This window comes from Neopsephotus bourkii, unplaced genomic scaffold, assembly GCF_033783945.1.
Source record: "Neopsephotus bourkii isolate Nb327-2 ecotype Australia unplaced genomic scaffold, CSIRO-AGI_Nbou_v1 NB_1663, whole genome shotgun sequence".
In the NCBI taxonomy this organism is placed as follows: domain Eukaryota; kingdom Metazoa; phylum Chordata; class Aves; order Psittaciformes; family Psittacidae; genus Neopsephotus; species Neopsephotus bourkii.
Window position 1 is genome coordinate 8,370,821 of NW_026902137.1, and position 17,086 is coordinate 8,387,906.

Sequence of the window (17,086 nt, forward strand, 5' to 3'; positions counted from 1 at the left end):
GATGGGGAGAACTGCACACCACAGCTCCCAGTCAGCTCTTACCATCCCAGACCAGCCTGCAGCACCTCTGTGCTCCGGTCCAGGCTTTTGAGGGTGAGAAGGTCCCATGGCAACGGGAAACTGCTGGCATGAAGGAGTGCTCAGGGGCAGGTTTGGTAGTGGTGGTTATGCAGAGAGCCAAACAATCTCACTGAATGAAGCTTTATTTGGTTGTGAAGGCCTCCTCCATACTCCTGCATAAAGGGGACCACTCACATGCATTTCCCAAGCCAGAAACCCAAAACAGCTTGAGTCTGTCACCTGGCCCTGTGTGGAGGTGGCCTGGGGGGATACCCAAATGAGCATCATCTTGTGCCTCTGCTCAGTGTGGGGACTGAAGTTGATAAGATTTGCATGAAAGAGAGTTTGGGAATGAGCTCTGAGGCCTTGGTGGTGGGCCTGAATCAGAATGGTTTACCTGCCTGTCTTTCACTCCTGCAGTAAGTTTCATTGCCTTTTCAATTATTCTGGTATCAGACAGTTTATTCCACTTAGGTGCACATTCCTTTCTTGCATTTGAAGTAGCATTAGAATTCTCATTAGCAGCTGCATTATTATACTGTCTCAAGTTGTCCTGCTCTGCTGGCTGAGGCTCGACCACCAATTCCTGCTAATGAGGCATGAGCATCCATTAAAGGCCAATGATCAGGTCATCGTGATGCAGAAATGACTGTAACATCCGCTGCACTATCAACAATTCCTTGCAAAGTAATGTTTGTCCCCCTTGATTTTAAAGTGCAGGACAACTGGGGTTGGTCCAGAGTTAATTGTTGAGTCCAATACATTCCAGGTATCCCTGTGGAGTTAAAACACTCTGAGCCCTGCACAGTGTGGACAGCATCAGGTAACTGGGGTGAAAAATATATGAATTGTGTGATCCGGCTTCCTGCTGGTGTAGTACATGGTGGCAATGGAGTCCACATCATTGTTTTAATTTCTCCTTCGAAGTCAGCATCTATGACCCCTCATCGCTGTAGGGGATTGTCCCACTAACAGCGCTGCCTTTCCATGCCCGAATGGGCCATATGTGCCTGTTGGAATAAGCACAACTGTTGTGTCTTGAATCGTTCTCTCTCCCGAGGTGGCCAGCTCCACTCCAGCACCACCACTTGTGCTGGTCTGCAAACCCTGGCAGCTCCCTGAGGGGGCCATTCGGAGGGGTGATTTGTTGGATGCTTCCCAATAAAGTTAAAGGCTGGCCATCCGGGTCGCTTTTCCCCCGGCAATGACTTACATAATGATGGTCTTTACGACAGCACCAGCAAATTCCAGGTGCTCCCCTTTTATTATTTGCTTTTCTTTTTGGACAGTCTTTTCTCAAATGGCCGCACTGACGGTACAAAAAGCACTGCTGTGACTTAGCCGACAATGCTGTGAATGCTTCCGCAATCAGAGACAGGTCATGTTGTCCGGACCCGACATTCCTACAAGCATTTAACATCCCATCTCTGCTCGGATCTCGTAATGGCCCCAGTACTTTCTGGCAGTCAGGGGTAGCATTCTCAATAGCAAGTTGTTTGAATATATATCCACGTGCTTTCTCATTATTGATCTGTTTCTCCAGAGCCTCATTAAGGCAGTCTAAAAACTTCATAAACCCTTCATTTGCCTCTTGTTTGATCGGAGAAAAGCTGTCTCTGTTTACCAGCATCAGGGGCAGTTTTCAAAGCTCGCAGTGCCAGTTGTTTAACTTGCTGCAAGCCCACCTGGCAAATCCGAGCTTGCATAGCATCAGTGCCAAAATCAGCTTGACCCAGTAATACATCAGCAGTAACCACTTGCAGAGGGTCTTGTGCCCTCAATGCGAAGTTCTCAGCAGCCTGGGTGCCTGCGGGCTGCCTCATTTTTGATTCCCACATAGTATATTGCATGTCCGTCATTACCAAACGAAACAACATTTTGAAATCATTTGGGATAAATACATGCGTATCACAGATAGACTGTATCAAATGAGGTGTATATGGGGCGCCAAATCCATGGTTCATCATCGTTCACCTGATATCTTTGATAGGAGCATACGAGAGACCTTCCCACTGCGGGTCCTGATCTGACACACACACCTCCGGGAAAGCACTCAATACATCTGCATCTCCCACCCATCTCGCTTATCCCTTTACAGCTGCCCATTTGTCATAAGGATCTGGGGGATATAAATCATGCTCCTTTTCTGGATCCACAGGCCCTGGGTCCAAAGGACCATCCAGGTCAGCATCAGAACTATCAGGCAGCAGAGCCACACGAGCACCACCAGCAGGCTGATTTTCTGTGGCAGTGAGGGCGAAGGTGAGGGAGCTGAAGGTTCCGTTTCTGCCCCCTGGGCTTATGAGCCGGCAGGAAGTCTCAGAGTTTCAGACATAACTCAGCACGGGCTCAGTAAATTGGCATCAACTTCATCACTGTTTGTAGCACAGTCCCACATATTAACGCCAATTTTGTCCCAAACCTCTGGGGTGTGAATATCAGATGGATTGGCTTTTGATGCCCAGAGCATCAACATGATAGTTGATAGTGGTGGGCACCATTTTTGGCATCTCACGACACAAGCTGATGCAGAGACTCAAATCCTCGTTTATTACCACCAAGCCCTTTTTATCCCCTTGTTCCGCACTTCCCAACCTACATATCCATACAAAGTTCAGTCTCATTGGCCCCTGTAACACCTCCAGGTAAATAGTCCAATCACAATGCTGCAGACCCTCTCCTAACCCCCACATCCTCTGCTCCCCAGCTGAGATTCCCGACACAACTACATCCTGGCCCATCCTCCCAAGCCTTGCTTCTTTACCTTCCTTCTCCTTCGATGTTCCAACCCATCACTCCAGGGCTTGTCAAGCACCAAGGACTCAAAGCGCCTTCCCAAACTCTTTGTCATGCAAATCTTATCACCTTCACTCCCCACAGCTCAGCACCTCGGCTCCTACCCCAAGAGACAGGCAAGGAGACCTCAGCCTTAGCTACGTATTTCAGAACCCAGAGGAGCCTCCTGTTCATGTTCCCATTTAGCTCAGGTGCTTCGCCTGCCTCCAGAACAGCCCCGTGTTAATTCGATTCCCTGTGCCTGATTCATGGCAGATCTGGCATCCTGATGCCTGGAACAGCTGTGATTCCTGTGCTGCCATTTGCTCTGCCCCAGGGACACAGCACAGCGCCTGAGCGTGGCTGGAAAGAAAGGGCCAGGGCTGGAATAAAGGACAAAGAGCTGGTCCAGGCACACAGGAACATCTTTGTATCCGCAGTTCAGAGAGGATGCATCTCATCTCCCCACTTAATCCTTCCAAAGAAAAGCCTGGAGGGAAGCAGCTGGAAAGGCTCTGCATATAAGACTTAGTAAAATCTGCCAGCTCGGGGTGGAGGCAGAAATACATCCCCAACACTGCGCTTTCACTGCAGGAGAAAACAAGTGTTTTCATTTTCCTCTATTCGTTGCCCACCCAGAACCTGCTGTGCTCTCAGGCATGATGTGGTTGGGAGTGTTTACACAGGGCAATCCACAGCTCCATCAGCTGGGAAATCGCTCATGGCCCCAAAGCCAGGACCACTTCTGGCCAGTGGGATCTGGCTGCTGGGAGCAGCCTGTGGAGCATCAGTAGCAGGGAAAGAAAAATGCATCTTGGTGGGATCAAACACCGCATTGAAATAAGCTGGTGCCTGGCTGGGAAGCTCAGTCAGCAGCTCAGCACCGGTTCCCTGGGCTTCAGAGGCAGAACAGGAAAGGACGTCTTGAGTTTTACCAGTAAATGCACTTTTCCCCAGATGGAGTGCTGGGGCCAGTTTGTTTCCTACCGGGTTATTTTTAGCATTGAAATGGGCCATTTGCTGTAAACTGCCTGGGAAGCAGCAGAGGGATGGGGTGCAGACAGCGCTGCCGCAGCTCCCGCACCACCCGCTCACCGCCCCGACTGCTGCACTGCCCGGTCTCACCCGCTGGGCTGGGAGCCACCACTGCTCCCTCCTGCCCCAGGCAGCCTGTGGTGCCCTGCAATGGGACCCACTGCCCTATGGGCAGGAGGGTGCCACAGGGACCTGACCATGAAGGAGGACCCTTAAGTTCTGAAGCCACCCGCAGGGGCCATGGTGTTCACCGGGTGCCACATGGGATATGATGTCTCACACGGCATGACAGAGCCCGTCACCCACCCAGGGTGTCCCACAGGAGCCCTTTCCTGTCCCTGCAGTGCGGTGCTGCCTTGAAGGACAGGGGTGAAGATGCCACCGGGGCACCCTCGGAAAGAGCCTCACATATTTGTGATTCATTCCCAGAGCCTTTGCCCCCCCACCCCTGACCTTCCTGGCAACCCCGCGGGCTCTGATGCAGGAAAGTCATTTATAGCATCATGACGGTGCCACGGTGGGAGCCGGATCAGGTCCTGCTCTGTGCCTGGCCAAGGGTTTGGTGTGGGCATGTGTCCATGGGAGCCTGCAGTCATGGCCGAGGCAGCTCATCTCCAGGTTAACCTTATCAGGAAGTGCGATCCTTCTCCAGACACATTCCCAAAGCCTCTCTCCTTTGTCACTGGGGTCCAGGGACTCCTTGCAAGGACCAGCACCAGCAGCAGCACCACAGAGCCTCCCAATCCAAACAGGTTGCCAGCTTGGATTTAACAGCTTCTCAGTGAATATTTCCACAGATTATTAAGCAGGGGCACTATTATTTTATATTATTATTTTAATAGTAAAGCCAGGATGCTCAAACCAATTAAATGAACCAGATAAAGCAGCCGAGATCAAGATCTTGCTAAAGTAGAGCAGCACCTTTCCCGTTTGGTTGCGGTCCAGGCACTTTATGGCAGGTACTTTGTGCCTGGCTGATGTTCAACTGACAGCTTTCCAAGCATATAAAAAACTTATTAGGCTGAAAATAGAGTTTGTGACTATAAACTGTCAAGAGCACTGTCAGCATTTCCAGCCCAGGTCTGCTTCGTGTACAACCGCTGTCAGAGCAGGCTGCTTGGGGAAAGAGGGGGAGAAGGATGGGGCTGTGCAGCCACTTGCAAGGACCCACTTAGGGAAGGCTCACTAATGGGCTATGGGGTATCAGGAGGTATGGCCAAGGTTTAGCATGGCTGGCTCTAGATAAGGTGGTTGAAGCCAGTGGTACGTGGAGCTGTGTCCACCTGCCCTGGTGTTTGAAACCTGCCGGCCACATCCATGGTGACCAGGTGGAGACAATCTGCATTTTCAACCAGTTTATACCCAATGCTTCATTAATTCCCGTGCTGAGCTTCCAGGTTACAACACAGAGCAAGGCACCTGCAGTCATCTGAGCAGCAGAGAGGCAGGGATGGAGGAGCAGGAAGATCCCAGAGCCAAGAGAAAACCTCAATGCTCCTGAGCCTCCAGTAACCCTGAGCATGCCTGCAGGACAAGGACAAGTGAGCTCTGGCTAGCAGGGGAGTACTTATGGAGTGATGGGGCAGAAACAAATACTATGTCCAGGTCAGGGACCCTGTCCATAGAAGAGGACATCGCTGTGTCCCCTTACATGGAAAGGAGGGATTGCTCTGAGCAGTGCTGGGAGTCCTGCTCTCCTCTGGGTGGCTGCAGCTGGTTGTTATTCATATCTCAGTATCTAATCCTCTCTAGAAATTAACTAATCCATTGCTTTAAAAATATCCCGTGGAATCGCGAGGCTGTTATCTCAGTATTAAATGGCAATAAAGCCAGAATAGCTGATGCTTTTACTGAGGCAAAAGGAAACATCTATTTGGCCTTTAAAAATACCCAAAAGAAGCAGAGCAGCCGGTACTGCACGTCCCACCAATGTCATCCCCTTTGCTGGGGCACCAGGAGCTGTCTGTGCAGGCACAGACACTGATGGGAAGCTCCCACCTCTCCCCACATACACTGGGCTGTGGGACTGACTCAGACCCACGCTGCTGGTCCCCATTTAGCATCTTTTGCCTCAGCAGCTTTGCTTATTTCAAGCCATTAAAACTAGAAAAGCTTTTCAATAAATTCCCTGCCAGCCTGGAATTAGTGGATGTGGGGCAATTAGACACGTTCATTAGGCACTGGTTGAAACACAGATGAGGTCTGACTTTGTTTACCAGCCTCTGAAGGAAGCAGCTTCTCAAAGTTCACCTCCAAAGGGCTGAGCAAACAAGGTACATTTGTTCCCAGTCACAAGCACCTTACAACAGAAACACATCACTCCGGCTTGTGTTTTATTTTCAGAGCCTTTGCTTTCTGTCTGCCTCCCCATGCAATAAAAATGAGACATTTAATCTCATAATGCAATTTCTCACTGGAAATCAATGATAAAGTACATTATCTTCCCTGGCCTGATCCTGCGGCTCCAGCCTGACCTTTCTCAAGCACAGTGAAGCTGGGGAGGGAGACAAAGGTTGAGCTGAGGGACCTTAACAGTGGGAAAGTATGAAACTTCCCTCTGCCTCAGGAGGGACTGTCCTGCACAACAAGACAGAGTCTGGTCTCGTTCATGCCCCAGTGCTTGCTGCAAGCAGGAAAACCACTGTAAGATCTCCTTCCTCTGTAATGGAACCAGCAGGAGCTCAATCAGCAGCACTGTGTCCTGTCTTCAAGGTGGGATGTCATTGCTGAAAACACTACCAACAGCAGGTGAAGCACATCTCCCCTAGCATGCAGCCCCACACTGCTGTGGGTCCGGAGGTTTGACAGCATCCCTGTTAGCAGGGCTGTGACCGACACCACGGAGAACAGGAACCAGACACATTCCTTCAGCACAGGCTTTGCCGAGTGATTTAGGAGGCTGGAAGCGCTATGATGTTGAGCAGCAGCGCACCGACAGCTTGTGCTGCTGGTGATGGATGCTGGGCCTGAGCTTTTAATTCGTCAACAACTTTCACTAACGAGGCTCGGCAAGGAGGTGGGAAGTGGGAATGTTCAGGGTGACAAAGGGTTCACCATTACAGTGGGACGTGCTGCCCATGGAAATGCTGAGGGCAGGGCTGGAAGGGGCTCCAGGAGAGCATCAGCTGTGTCCAGAGCGCTATCACAGACATGCAGACATCTGCTTATCTTATCCTTAACGTCCTCCAGTGATGGGGCTGCCACAATCTCCCCAAGCAATCTGTTCTGGTGTTTGACTGTCTTCATGGTTAAAAAGTTTTTGTTCCATCCGATTCAATCCTCCTTCGCTGCAATTAAAGCCTTAAACATCCTGTCCTCTCCAGAGAGAGGCGGCGTGGATGAAGAGGGATGTAAGCCTGCTCGCTGATTTGTTTTCCTGGTTTGTTTTATTCCCAGTCAAAAGAAAGAGCTTATTCCTTGTCGGAGATGCTATCTCCTGCAACATACGGCTCGATGAAGTGTCTATTTTTGAAAGCGAAACATAAGAGTTACATAAAAGCTCAGGAGACCAGGAATGAGAAGCAGTGGCTGCACGCTATGGGCTCTGCTTCCTACCCTGGCTGATTGCCCCAGACCCCAGAGCTGTCCATGGGGCAATGGTGCAGGGAGGTTCCGCTCATTGCCCTCGCCCGAGCATGGGCTGGTGGGACCATGCCCTGCATCCCTGCATAGAATTACAGACTGGATTGGGTTGGAAGGGACCTTAAAGCTCCTCCAGTTCCAGCCTCTGCCACGGGCAGGGACCCCTTCCACTGGAGCAGCTTGCTCCAAGCCCCTGTGTCCAACCTGGCCTTGAGCACTGCCAGGGATGGGGCAGCCACAGCTTCTCTGGGCACCCTGTGCCAGTGCCTCAGCACACTGTTAAGAGCTTATTTCTAACCTGAATCTCTTCTGTTTAAGTTTTAACCCATTACCCCTTGTCCTCCTGTTACAGTCCCTAGGAACTACATGCATCTCGTGGACATGGCAAAGAACTCAGCAGGAACACCAGACCTGGTCACTCTGTTCTGTCCTGCTCTCCTAAAACAGCACCAGGCTGGAAACCCTCTCTGGTGACGGCTGGCAAGAGCGGAGATACCGCTGGTAGCACAGACTGCAGAGTTCCACTGCCCTGGGTGTGAAGTGGGGACAGGGCCAGCTCGGGCTGCCCTGCAGCCAGTAATCAGTTTGTTCTGCCTAAAAATTAGCTGCATCTTACTGGTCTGGTGTAATTAGGCTGGGGAGTAAGGGCAGGAGGTCCTGCAGGACATCCCTGCTTGCAGGCATGGGGACAATCCCAGCAGATGGTGTTGGACCATCCACTTCATGAGCATAGTGTGCAGTGGCTGCGGCTGTGTATTTCCCTGTTTGTAAGCGCTGTTCCAAACATTCTAACACAGTTTCAGTGACCATTAACAGACTCTGTCACTTACTGATGTTAGCAAGAATTCCAAAGGCTGTGTTGGAACAAAGGCAGGTTTATTTTCCAGGTTTGGTGATAGCAAAGTTACCTGTCTGCTTAATGATGCTTTGTATTTCCATTCTCCTGAAACGTTACCGTGTGGGGTTTAGAAGCTGAACAATCAAAGAATAAACCTGGTTTCTACCAGCCTGTACTCCCATTTCTGCAGGTGGGGACAGCACTGGGATAAGGCTCCCCCAGCCGGGGACACGGCCCCTTACCGGCGTCCAGGGCCGGGTCGGGGTTTGGGACGGGGCGGTCCCGGTGCCGGTCCCGTTACCGCTACGGGCGGTCCCCACGGCGGTGCCGTTGGGCGCTGCGCGGTCCCGATGCGGGCGGTCCCGGTGCCGGTCCCGCTACCGGTGCGGGCGGTCCCGGTGCCGGTGCGCGGGGTTTGGGGGGCGGCGCGCAGGCGGGGCGCGGGGGGGGGGGGGGGTGCGGCGGGGGCCATGCGGAGCCCGGGCTGAGGCGCCGCGGCCGCCCCTCGCCATGAAGCGGCAGAACCTGCGCACGGCCGCGCTCATCCTCTGCATCTTCTCCTACCTGCTGGTGGGCGCCGCCGTCTTCGATGCGCTGGAGTCGGAAGCGGAGAGCGGCCGCAAGCGGCTGCTGGAGCAGAAGCGCGGGGAGCTGCGGAGGAAGTACCGCTTCTCCGCCGATGACTACCGGGAGCTGGAGCGGCTGGTGCTGCAGGCCGAGCCGCACCGCGCCGGGAGGCAGTGGAAGTTCGCCGGCTCCTTCTACTTCGCCATCACGGTCATCACCACCATAGGTGAGCGCTGGCACCCGGCTTGTGTCCTGCGCCCCTCCGCACCGCTGTCCCGGCACCCCATCGTCCCCACATCCCACACCCCCTCATCTCAGCATCTCTCCATCCTGCTGTCCTGGCACCCCAGCATTCCCACATCCCCATGCCCACCTATCTGCCTGTCCCACCACATTTCCAGCCTCACTTCCCTACACCCCATTATCCCCACATCCCAGCACCCCCTATTCTAGCATCTCTCCATCATGTTATGCTGGCACCCCATCACCTACACATCCCTGCATTCATCTATCCTCCTGTCCAGGCACCTCTTCATCCCGACATCCCTGCACCCCCATTTCCTGCTGTCCCAGCACCCCTATACCAGCACCTCTCCATCCCTCCACCCCTGCACCTCCCACACCTTCATGGTCCCCAGGGGGTTACCTGCCCAGGAGAGGCTGGTCTCACCCCTGCAGGGCTGGGACATCTCTGGGGGACCCCCATGCCCAGTGCTGGGAGAGGTGATCCAAGGGTTGGCTGGAGGCCACCCGGTCCTGGGGGAGAACAGGGATGCGCTATGGCTGAGGCTACACAATGGGACAGGCACGATGCCCCAGGGAGGCAGCAGCACATGGAGCTCCTGCAGCACCTTCATGGCAGGCAGCTGAAGAAGCTGGCAGGGTGGCAGAGGTGGGAGCCGGGCAGTTGTAGCCAGCAAGCCAGGCTGAAGAGCTGGCCAAGAACTCCTGGCTTCTTTGCCAGCTCGAACCTCTGGGTGTTTGGCTGTGTGAGACCCGGTTCAGGCTGCCAGGACAGCCACCAGACACCGAGTGTGCTCTGCCTGCATGGGATCCTGCAGGGAGATCTGTGTTGGCTTGGAGGGGAGCAGTGAATCTTCTGACCCCCCCCTGCAGACACTTACCCACAGCAGAGCCCAGTGCCTTGGTTTGCAAGAGGATGAAACTACATCGAATAAAGCTGCCTCAGTCCTGGATGAGGTGACCACATGGGAGTTGAGCATAGCTTAATTAATCCACCTTCATTAACCCACACACCCCAAGCAGCCCATGGATGTAGAGTCAGGGGATCCTGTGCTTGTGTCAGCGCTTGTGCTGGGATTTCAGTGAGCAGATGTGCTTTGGAGGCAGGACCCTGAGGCCAGACCCTGCCCTTCCACCTCCTCACCTGTAGGACGGGGCTCAGGATGGGTAACACATCTGGTAGCTGAAAGCACCATCCCTCAGGACAAGGGCTGATGGGATCAACTCAGCAGGGGATAAGAGGTGCTGCAGGCCCTGCCCTGGGGGGTTCTGTGTGCCCCCAAGATGTGCTGTGGGGCTTGTGCAGCAGCCATGCACATGGCCAGCAAACAGCGATGAGCTCAGGACATGGCTGGAGTCAGGCCCCAGGTCCTGGGGTGGGATGAATGGCTCCAGCAAACATCTCCATCACCGTGGGACAGGTTGTAGCTCCATTTACGTTGTTTCTCTGTTGACTGTGACAAACAATTGCTGTGCTTATCACACACCCCATGTGGTAAATCATCCCAGGTGCCATATTCCTAAAACGCTGGCACGGCAGATCTCTGTGTTGGGCTGTGCTCCAAAGCTCAGATTTAATGTTAATGTAGCTCTGTTTACTCCTCCTAATTCTCTTTGTAATTTCCAAAGCATCAGTCAAATGCTCTTTCAGCGGTCTCTCAGGGTACCACAATTGTTTCTCCACTCACCGCTCTTCTGGATCATTATATTTACCTCCTCATTGCTGCCCCTGTATTATCTTGTAGCCTAGGACCTGATAATTACGCTCAGTTATTAAGCCTGGATCTGAGTGGGGTTTTTTTTGCCACTGCAGTCTCCTGTCTGCTCTGTATTCTGTGAAATGTGGCATGCAGGGATTAAGTTTATCAGTTGTGATTGCATGGGTTTATGAACAGAGCAATCAGAAACTAGTCCCTTCCTGCCAGCTTGTAGTTTGGAGCACTGCATGGTTGAGGATAACACTGTCCTCAGCCTCCCAGCCCCATCCCAGGTGTTTCCTGCAGCAGGAGGTGTGCTCAGGGGCCTGGGACAATGTGGTTTTATCATCCTCTGGTCTTCCCATCACTGCTACCGGCTTCACTAAGAGTCCTGGAAATGCACTGGGAGCAGAGACAGAGGTGAAGCCAAGCCACAGCTTTGAGCAAGGCTGAGAAATGAGGCTGGTTCCCCCCATTCTTCTCACAAAAATCACATGAACACCTGCAGAAGAAGTGCAAATAGAGATGGGTGTTTGCAAAGGGGCACCCAGCAGCACGGGAAGGAGCCGGCGCTGTTCTGCAGGCGCCTTCAGACGGGAAGTTTCCAGCCCTGGTGGTTTCTCATAGAAACTCAAAAGAGAGGCTTGGATGCCTTTGGATGCCTCCCCACGCTGCGTGACTCCGTTGCACCGAGTTCGTTACTCATCCACGGAGGTCAGAGGCCAGCGGTTCCTGCACAGCTTCTGTAATGAAGTGAGATGGTGCAGAACCACCGAGTCCGGAAGCTTGTGGTGAGTGCCTCATTAGGGCTCCCGGGATAATTGTGTGTGTCCTTGAGTCACAGCTCGGGAACTTGGAGCAAGGTGGGGAAATTAAATCTCAGAAGGTGTTCAAGGACAGCCGTGTCCTCCTCGAGCTCCTTGTCCCCGGGACAAGGGCTGACAGGGCTGTGGTGACACAAATACTTCCCTGCATCTAAAACAGCCACAAGCCCTGCTTTTAGGCAGGGCGTTAGGTCTGAATCTTAATGGCACTGGAGTAAATCCCAAGTTGCTCTGCAGAAGTCCTCCTAGACTTAGCTGCTCTTGTAGGGATGGACTCCAATAGTTCCTACACCTTCTCTTTTTAGAGGCAAAATAAGGTTCTGCCCACAAGATGCTGTAATGTGCCATCATCCCAAAGGCTGTGGCATCCCATGGCCCTGTTAGCATTGCCTGCAGATCTGTTACTGGTTCATTTTCCGTTTCCCCCATTATCCTGCTTCTCCTCTTGGTCCCAGGGCAGCCTCACTGGAAACCCCACTGAGGGCTTGACGCCTGCCTCTCCTGTTTCCTCCACAGGCTATGGGCATGCTGCCCCAGGCACGGATGCTGGCAAAGTGTTCTGTATGTTCTATGCCATCCTGGGCATCCCCCTGACACTGGTCATGTTCCAGAGCCTGGGGGAGCGCATGAACACCGTTGTGCGGCTACTGCTCAAGAAGATTAAGAAGTGTCTGGGCATGAGGACAACCAATGTCTCCATGGAGAACATGGTCCTCGTCGGCTTTCTGTCCTGCATGGGCACCCTGTGCATCGGCGCAGCAGCCTTCTCTTATTTCGAGGGCTGGACTTTCTTTCATGCCTATTACTACTGCTTCATAACCTTGACCACTATTGGCTTTGGAGACTTTGTGGCTCTGCAGAAGAACGAGGCTTTGCAAAAGAAGCCCCCGTACGTGGCTTTCAGCTTCATGTACATCCTGGTGGGCCTGACCGTCATCGGCGCCTTCCTCAACCTGGTGGTGCTGCGGTTCCTGACGATGAACTCTGAGGACGAGCGGCGCGACGCCGAGGAGCGAGCATCGCTGAGGAGAGCCCGGAACAACATCCACCTCAAGCCCAAAGAGGAGAGCCGGAGCAGCAACGCCATATTTCTGCCCGTGGAGGACAGGACGAGCCAGATGAACCTCATCCCGCTGATGCAGGAGGATGCGGAGAGGCAGCGGTGCCAATCGGCCAACTCGGCGGCCGCGGTCCCCTCCTTCTGCACGTGCCTGTGCTACAGACCTCAGCTGTGCGGCAGCCCGGCGCCCTCGCACCCCGAGACGCTGAGCTGCCACACCAACCCCGTGTATTACAACTCCATCTCCTACAAGATTGACGAGGTGTCCCTGAGCACGCGGGGGCAGACCGGCTCCTCCCCAGGGAGCACTTTGTCATCCAACAGCCCTCGCTGCCGGCAGCACCCCCGGCTGCGGAGGAAATCCATCTAGGAGCGTGTGCCGAGCCGCACTCGGGGCTCCAGTCTTACTATGATGATAAATTAAGAACAGAGATGTCAGGTTCTTATTACTGCGCTCATTTCTTCTGTTCCTTTCCCCGTTCAGTTGGCAGCCAGCCCCACGCAGGGTCCAGCAGGAGATTTTAAACCCTGTTAAGAAATAATCATTCCTTTTTGCAGGCACTGAATGGCATTGTTTGTCTTTGCTTTTTCCTCCAAAGTAGGTTCAAGTGTTTGGGTCTAAGAGGCCCCCCCAGTGTGAGGTCCAGCAGGCTGTAGGTTTGCTTTCACACCTCCCTGCTCCCCAAACCAAGGTCTTGATGCCCTCCCACCCTGCCTAACCCCGGCTGTGGCTGCTGCCAGCACTTGCCTCTTGCTGCATGGGCTGGGCTGCACTTGATGGGAGTGTGTCAAAAGCAAAGTCTGTGTTAGTGAGCCCTGCAGCACTGGTGGTCTTTAAGCCATCCTCTGACACCAGGAGCAGGTAAGTAGGTGCCATGCAGCAGGCTTGCAGGGAGCAGGATGCAGCCCTGCTGCTCAGCACATGGGGACAGCTTCATGGCATCTCCCACAACCAACCCTAAGCTCAGGCTTGTGCCTGGCTCAGTGCTGCTGGAAGCTGGAGCTCCACCACCCACCCACATACCCACCAGCTCACCTTGCCTCGCTGCAGGGAGGTCCAGCAGGCCGAGCTGGCTGGTGGGATGCCATGCCCCAGTCATGGGGAAGCTGAACTCCAGCCCAGTCACAGTCCTCCTCTGGGATGAGCCCAGACTGTGCAAAGGGCACAGCCCCAGGGAGAGCCTCCCCGAACCAGATCCATGTGCAAAGGTTCTGCTGCTGATGGGGTCATTAGCTAAGATCACCCTTTCTTCCACCTTCTTTCCTCCAGCTGCCAGCCCAATGAGCACACTGCTCCTCACCTCCTCCAGTCCCCACGAGCCCGTGGGTTTGTGCTCGTTGCTCTGGGGTTGTCAGAGTTGGGGGGATCCCATCCTGGTGTGCGTCCATCCCCAGGCAGGATGTGGTACCTGAACAGCCCCACCTGGGAGCTTATTTCCAGCTGGTACCCCCAATGTGGCCTATGTCCATCCCACCTTGTCTGCAAGGAGCAGCAGAGGTAGGAGCCTCATTTCACTTTTCGTTCCCCCCAGAAGGCACATTTTCACTCTCAGTTCTATTTCAAATACCCTCTGAGGAGGTTTTCCCAGAAGAAAATCCCATTTGCCTGGTAGGGAAGGCATGCAAAGTGCCAGTGCTGGGAAGGCCTCAGGGCAGGCTTTGCTCTCTCCTTTTGTTCTGGGCAGTTTAATAAAAGGTGAATCCAGGTGGTGGTTGGTTATTTGTCACAAGGGGAAGCAGAGAGATGTGTCTGAGCCCCAAACCCCAGCCCTGCCTGGCTGCAGGGGTCCACCAGGGCTGGCTTGCCTGCCACAAGGGATGCGGGCAGTGTCTATATCCAGGGATGTTATCCCTGTGGATGTTATCTGGGATGTCTGCTGGGAAGCAGTTGGCTCTTGCCCATCATGGGATGGTGTCTGCCCCCCGCACAGGGATACACTGGGCTTCTCCACCCACCCTGACCAGTGACCATGTTTCCAACCTTTCCTGGTGTTTTCCCTGGAGGCAGCTGTGGGTTTTGGTATCACCCCAAATCTGTGCAGGCTTGTGATGACTGGGAATAGCTTGTTCCAGTCTCTCAAGTGGCAGGATTTGGGCTTTGAGATGCCCTGGCTGCAGTGCCCCCCTGGTGCTCAGCAGCTGCACTGCTTTGCACCAGTGGCCCCAAAGCTGGACCAGCTAAGCCTTGGTTTAAATAGAAAGGAAGAGGATGGGGGGAGAAAACAAGCTGGGAGCTGATAAAACAGGCTTAAAAATGGGGCTTCCACTGGCTTCTCAGCTCCTGAGTAGTGAAATTTCATGCTGATCCCTTTTGTTGCTGTATCCCATGTCCCCCCACCCTCACTAAGGCTGTCAGCCCAAGGCTTAGGGTGGGATGCTGTGGTGCTCTTGCCACTCTTGCCATCAGAGCTGTGCAGTGGATGGAGATCTCCAAATGTTGAGCGTGGGACACATTCCAAGGGACATCCACACCGTGGAGCTCATCTCGGGTGGAGGGCAGAGCTGGTGATGAGCTGATGGTGCAGGAAGCAGGGAACCTGTGTGGGTTTATTGTGCTGAGCAGCCTGAGCTGTTGCTTAGTGACTGCCTGAGCCCCATCCTGCTTTTGGAAGCTGGTGACGGTGTGAGGGTGGGAGATGTTCATCATCCTTGGGTACCACACTGGGCTTATGTTGGCTCCCACGGGAACGCTGCCTCCCCCACGTACCCACAGCAGGAGTCACATCAGAGCCCCCACATGCTCCCCACCCAAGAGCTTGCAGCTGGAGGCCATCCAGGACCAACAGCACCTCTGGGTGCCCTTCCCCAAGGGTCCCCAGGCTCCTCCTGCACCCACACTGACCAAGGGTATTCCCAACAGGCTGGGCCAGCAACTGTTTTCTGCCAGCAGTGTCTTCACCTCCAGGGTTTCAAAATCAACCTTGATTCAGTGTTGACCATAAAGGGCCGTGGGAAGACAACAGGAAGAGCCAAAGGCTCCTGCTAGGGGTACTGAGCAGAGTATAAGCTGGGAGGAAGCTTAGCTCCACGCCTGGAGATGCTCACAGCCAAATTACCTCTGGAAATAGCCCAGGGAAATGCAGGTTTGAAGTTGGGGCTGATTCAGAGAAGGCCCTTCCATGGAGAGCACTTGGAAGGAGCCAGGACAGCGCTGGGACACACCAGGCTGAGCTGCTCTCATTCCCTGCAGGCACAAGGAGAAGGGATGGGTCTGCTGAACTCTTAGGTTGAAGATAACAGTTGGTGGCAACAGCGAAAACCACAAAACCCCTCCAACACACCATAGGAAAAAAAAAAGGTTTTATTATCACCATTATCAACGTTTTCATTAGATTAACACTGAATTGTAAATCACTCAATCATTACATAGTGTCTGAATAAAACCTACAGACAGGAAAAAAGTCTATCAGAATCCTCTCCTGACTACAGATGAGCGCCAGCGTCCCACCTTCCACCCAAGGCAGCCCATGCACCTCGCAAGCCACGGTGGCAGGAAAGCTGCCCGGCCCCATTGCCTGTGTTCCCTCTGGCCCCACGGAGATTACATCCCACCAGATGATGTTAAAAGCCTCCAAAAGGTTTTGGAGAGGGTTACAGAGGCCAAAAAACATCAGATCAGCTGCCCCCACTCCTATGGAAAGGCAAGAGGAGCAGCAGAAGCCCTGCTGTGCCCCTGACAAGCTATGAGGGTTTTGTGGAACAATTAATGAAATAAGAAGGTTTAACCCCATGAAAGCAGCTTTCCTCCCCATGGCCAGGCCCTTGGGCAGCAGGGGGACAAGGCAGAGAGCTGGGGAGGTGACAGTGGGGATGTGCTGGGGTGGTGGTTCCATGTCCAAGCAGAGACCAGCTCTGCAGCACCACCCAGGCAGTGTGTGATGGATGCTTCATTGCAGAGATGCTGCAGCAGCCTCAGTCCCCTCGGGTTGGAATAAGGCCTCGTACTGAGAGGGAAAGGGAGAACCCGTGTAGGGAGAAGCAAAGGAGGAAAGCAAAGGGAACCTGGAGGAAAGCTTGCTGGGAGCTCCCATTCTCCCTGGCCAGTGCAGAGGCAGCTCCATCCCCACCCCTCCCTTCTGGTGTGGGCTGCAGAAGACCCCCAGCTCCTCCCAAGGACAGTGAAGGAAGGCTCCCCCATGGTTTGAATTGAGAACTGCCACAAAATGTGGGCAGGACACTGGCACCCCAGGAGGGTGTCAGGCCATGGCAGTGCTGCAGGAGAGGGGTTTGGGGAGGCACTGCAGCCCCAGCACGGTGAGGCTGGGGGAACGTGCCCTGGATTCACTCTCCAACCCTCACATTTCCTCACTCCATACAAAGCCAAAACCAGCTCCAGGTTGAAGAGATGGAATCACCAGAGCAGACACCAGTGAGCAGCACTGGGTAAGGAACGACAGCCCCAAAG

The 17,086-nt window shown here is 53.8% G+C and overlaps 1 protein-coding gene across 1 annotated transcript; it reads left to right on the forward strand.

Moving 5' to 3' along the window:
- Positions 1 to 8,716: 8,716 nt before the first annotated feature.
- KCNK15 (potassium two pore domain channel subfamily K member 15) lies at positions 8,717 to 14,209 on the forward strand. Its single transcript, XM_061375374.1, has 2 exons — positions 8,717 to 9,083; positions 12,138 to 14,209. The coding sequence occupies exons 1-2, from the start codon at positions 8,801 to 8,803 to the stop codon at positions 13,049 to 13,051; spliced, it is 1,197 nt and encodes a 398-aa protein (XP_061231358.1). The 5' UTR covers positions 8,717 to 8,800; the 3' UTR covers positions 13,052 to 14,209.
- The last annotated feature ends 2,877 nt before the right edge of the window (positions 14,210 to 17,086 follow it).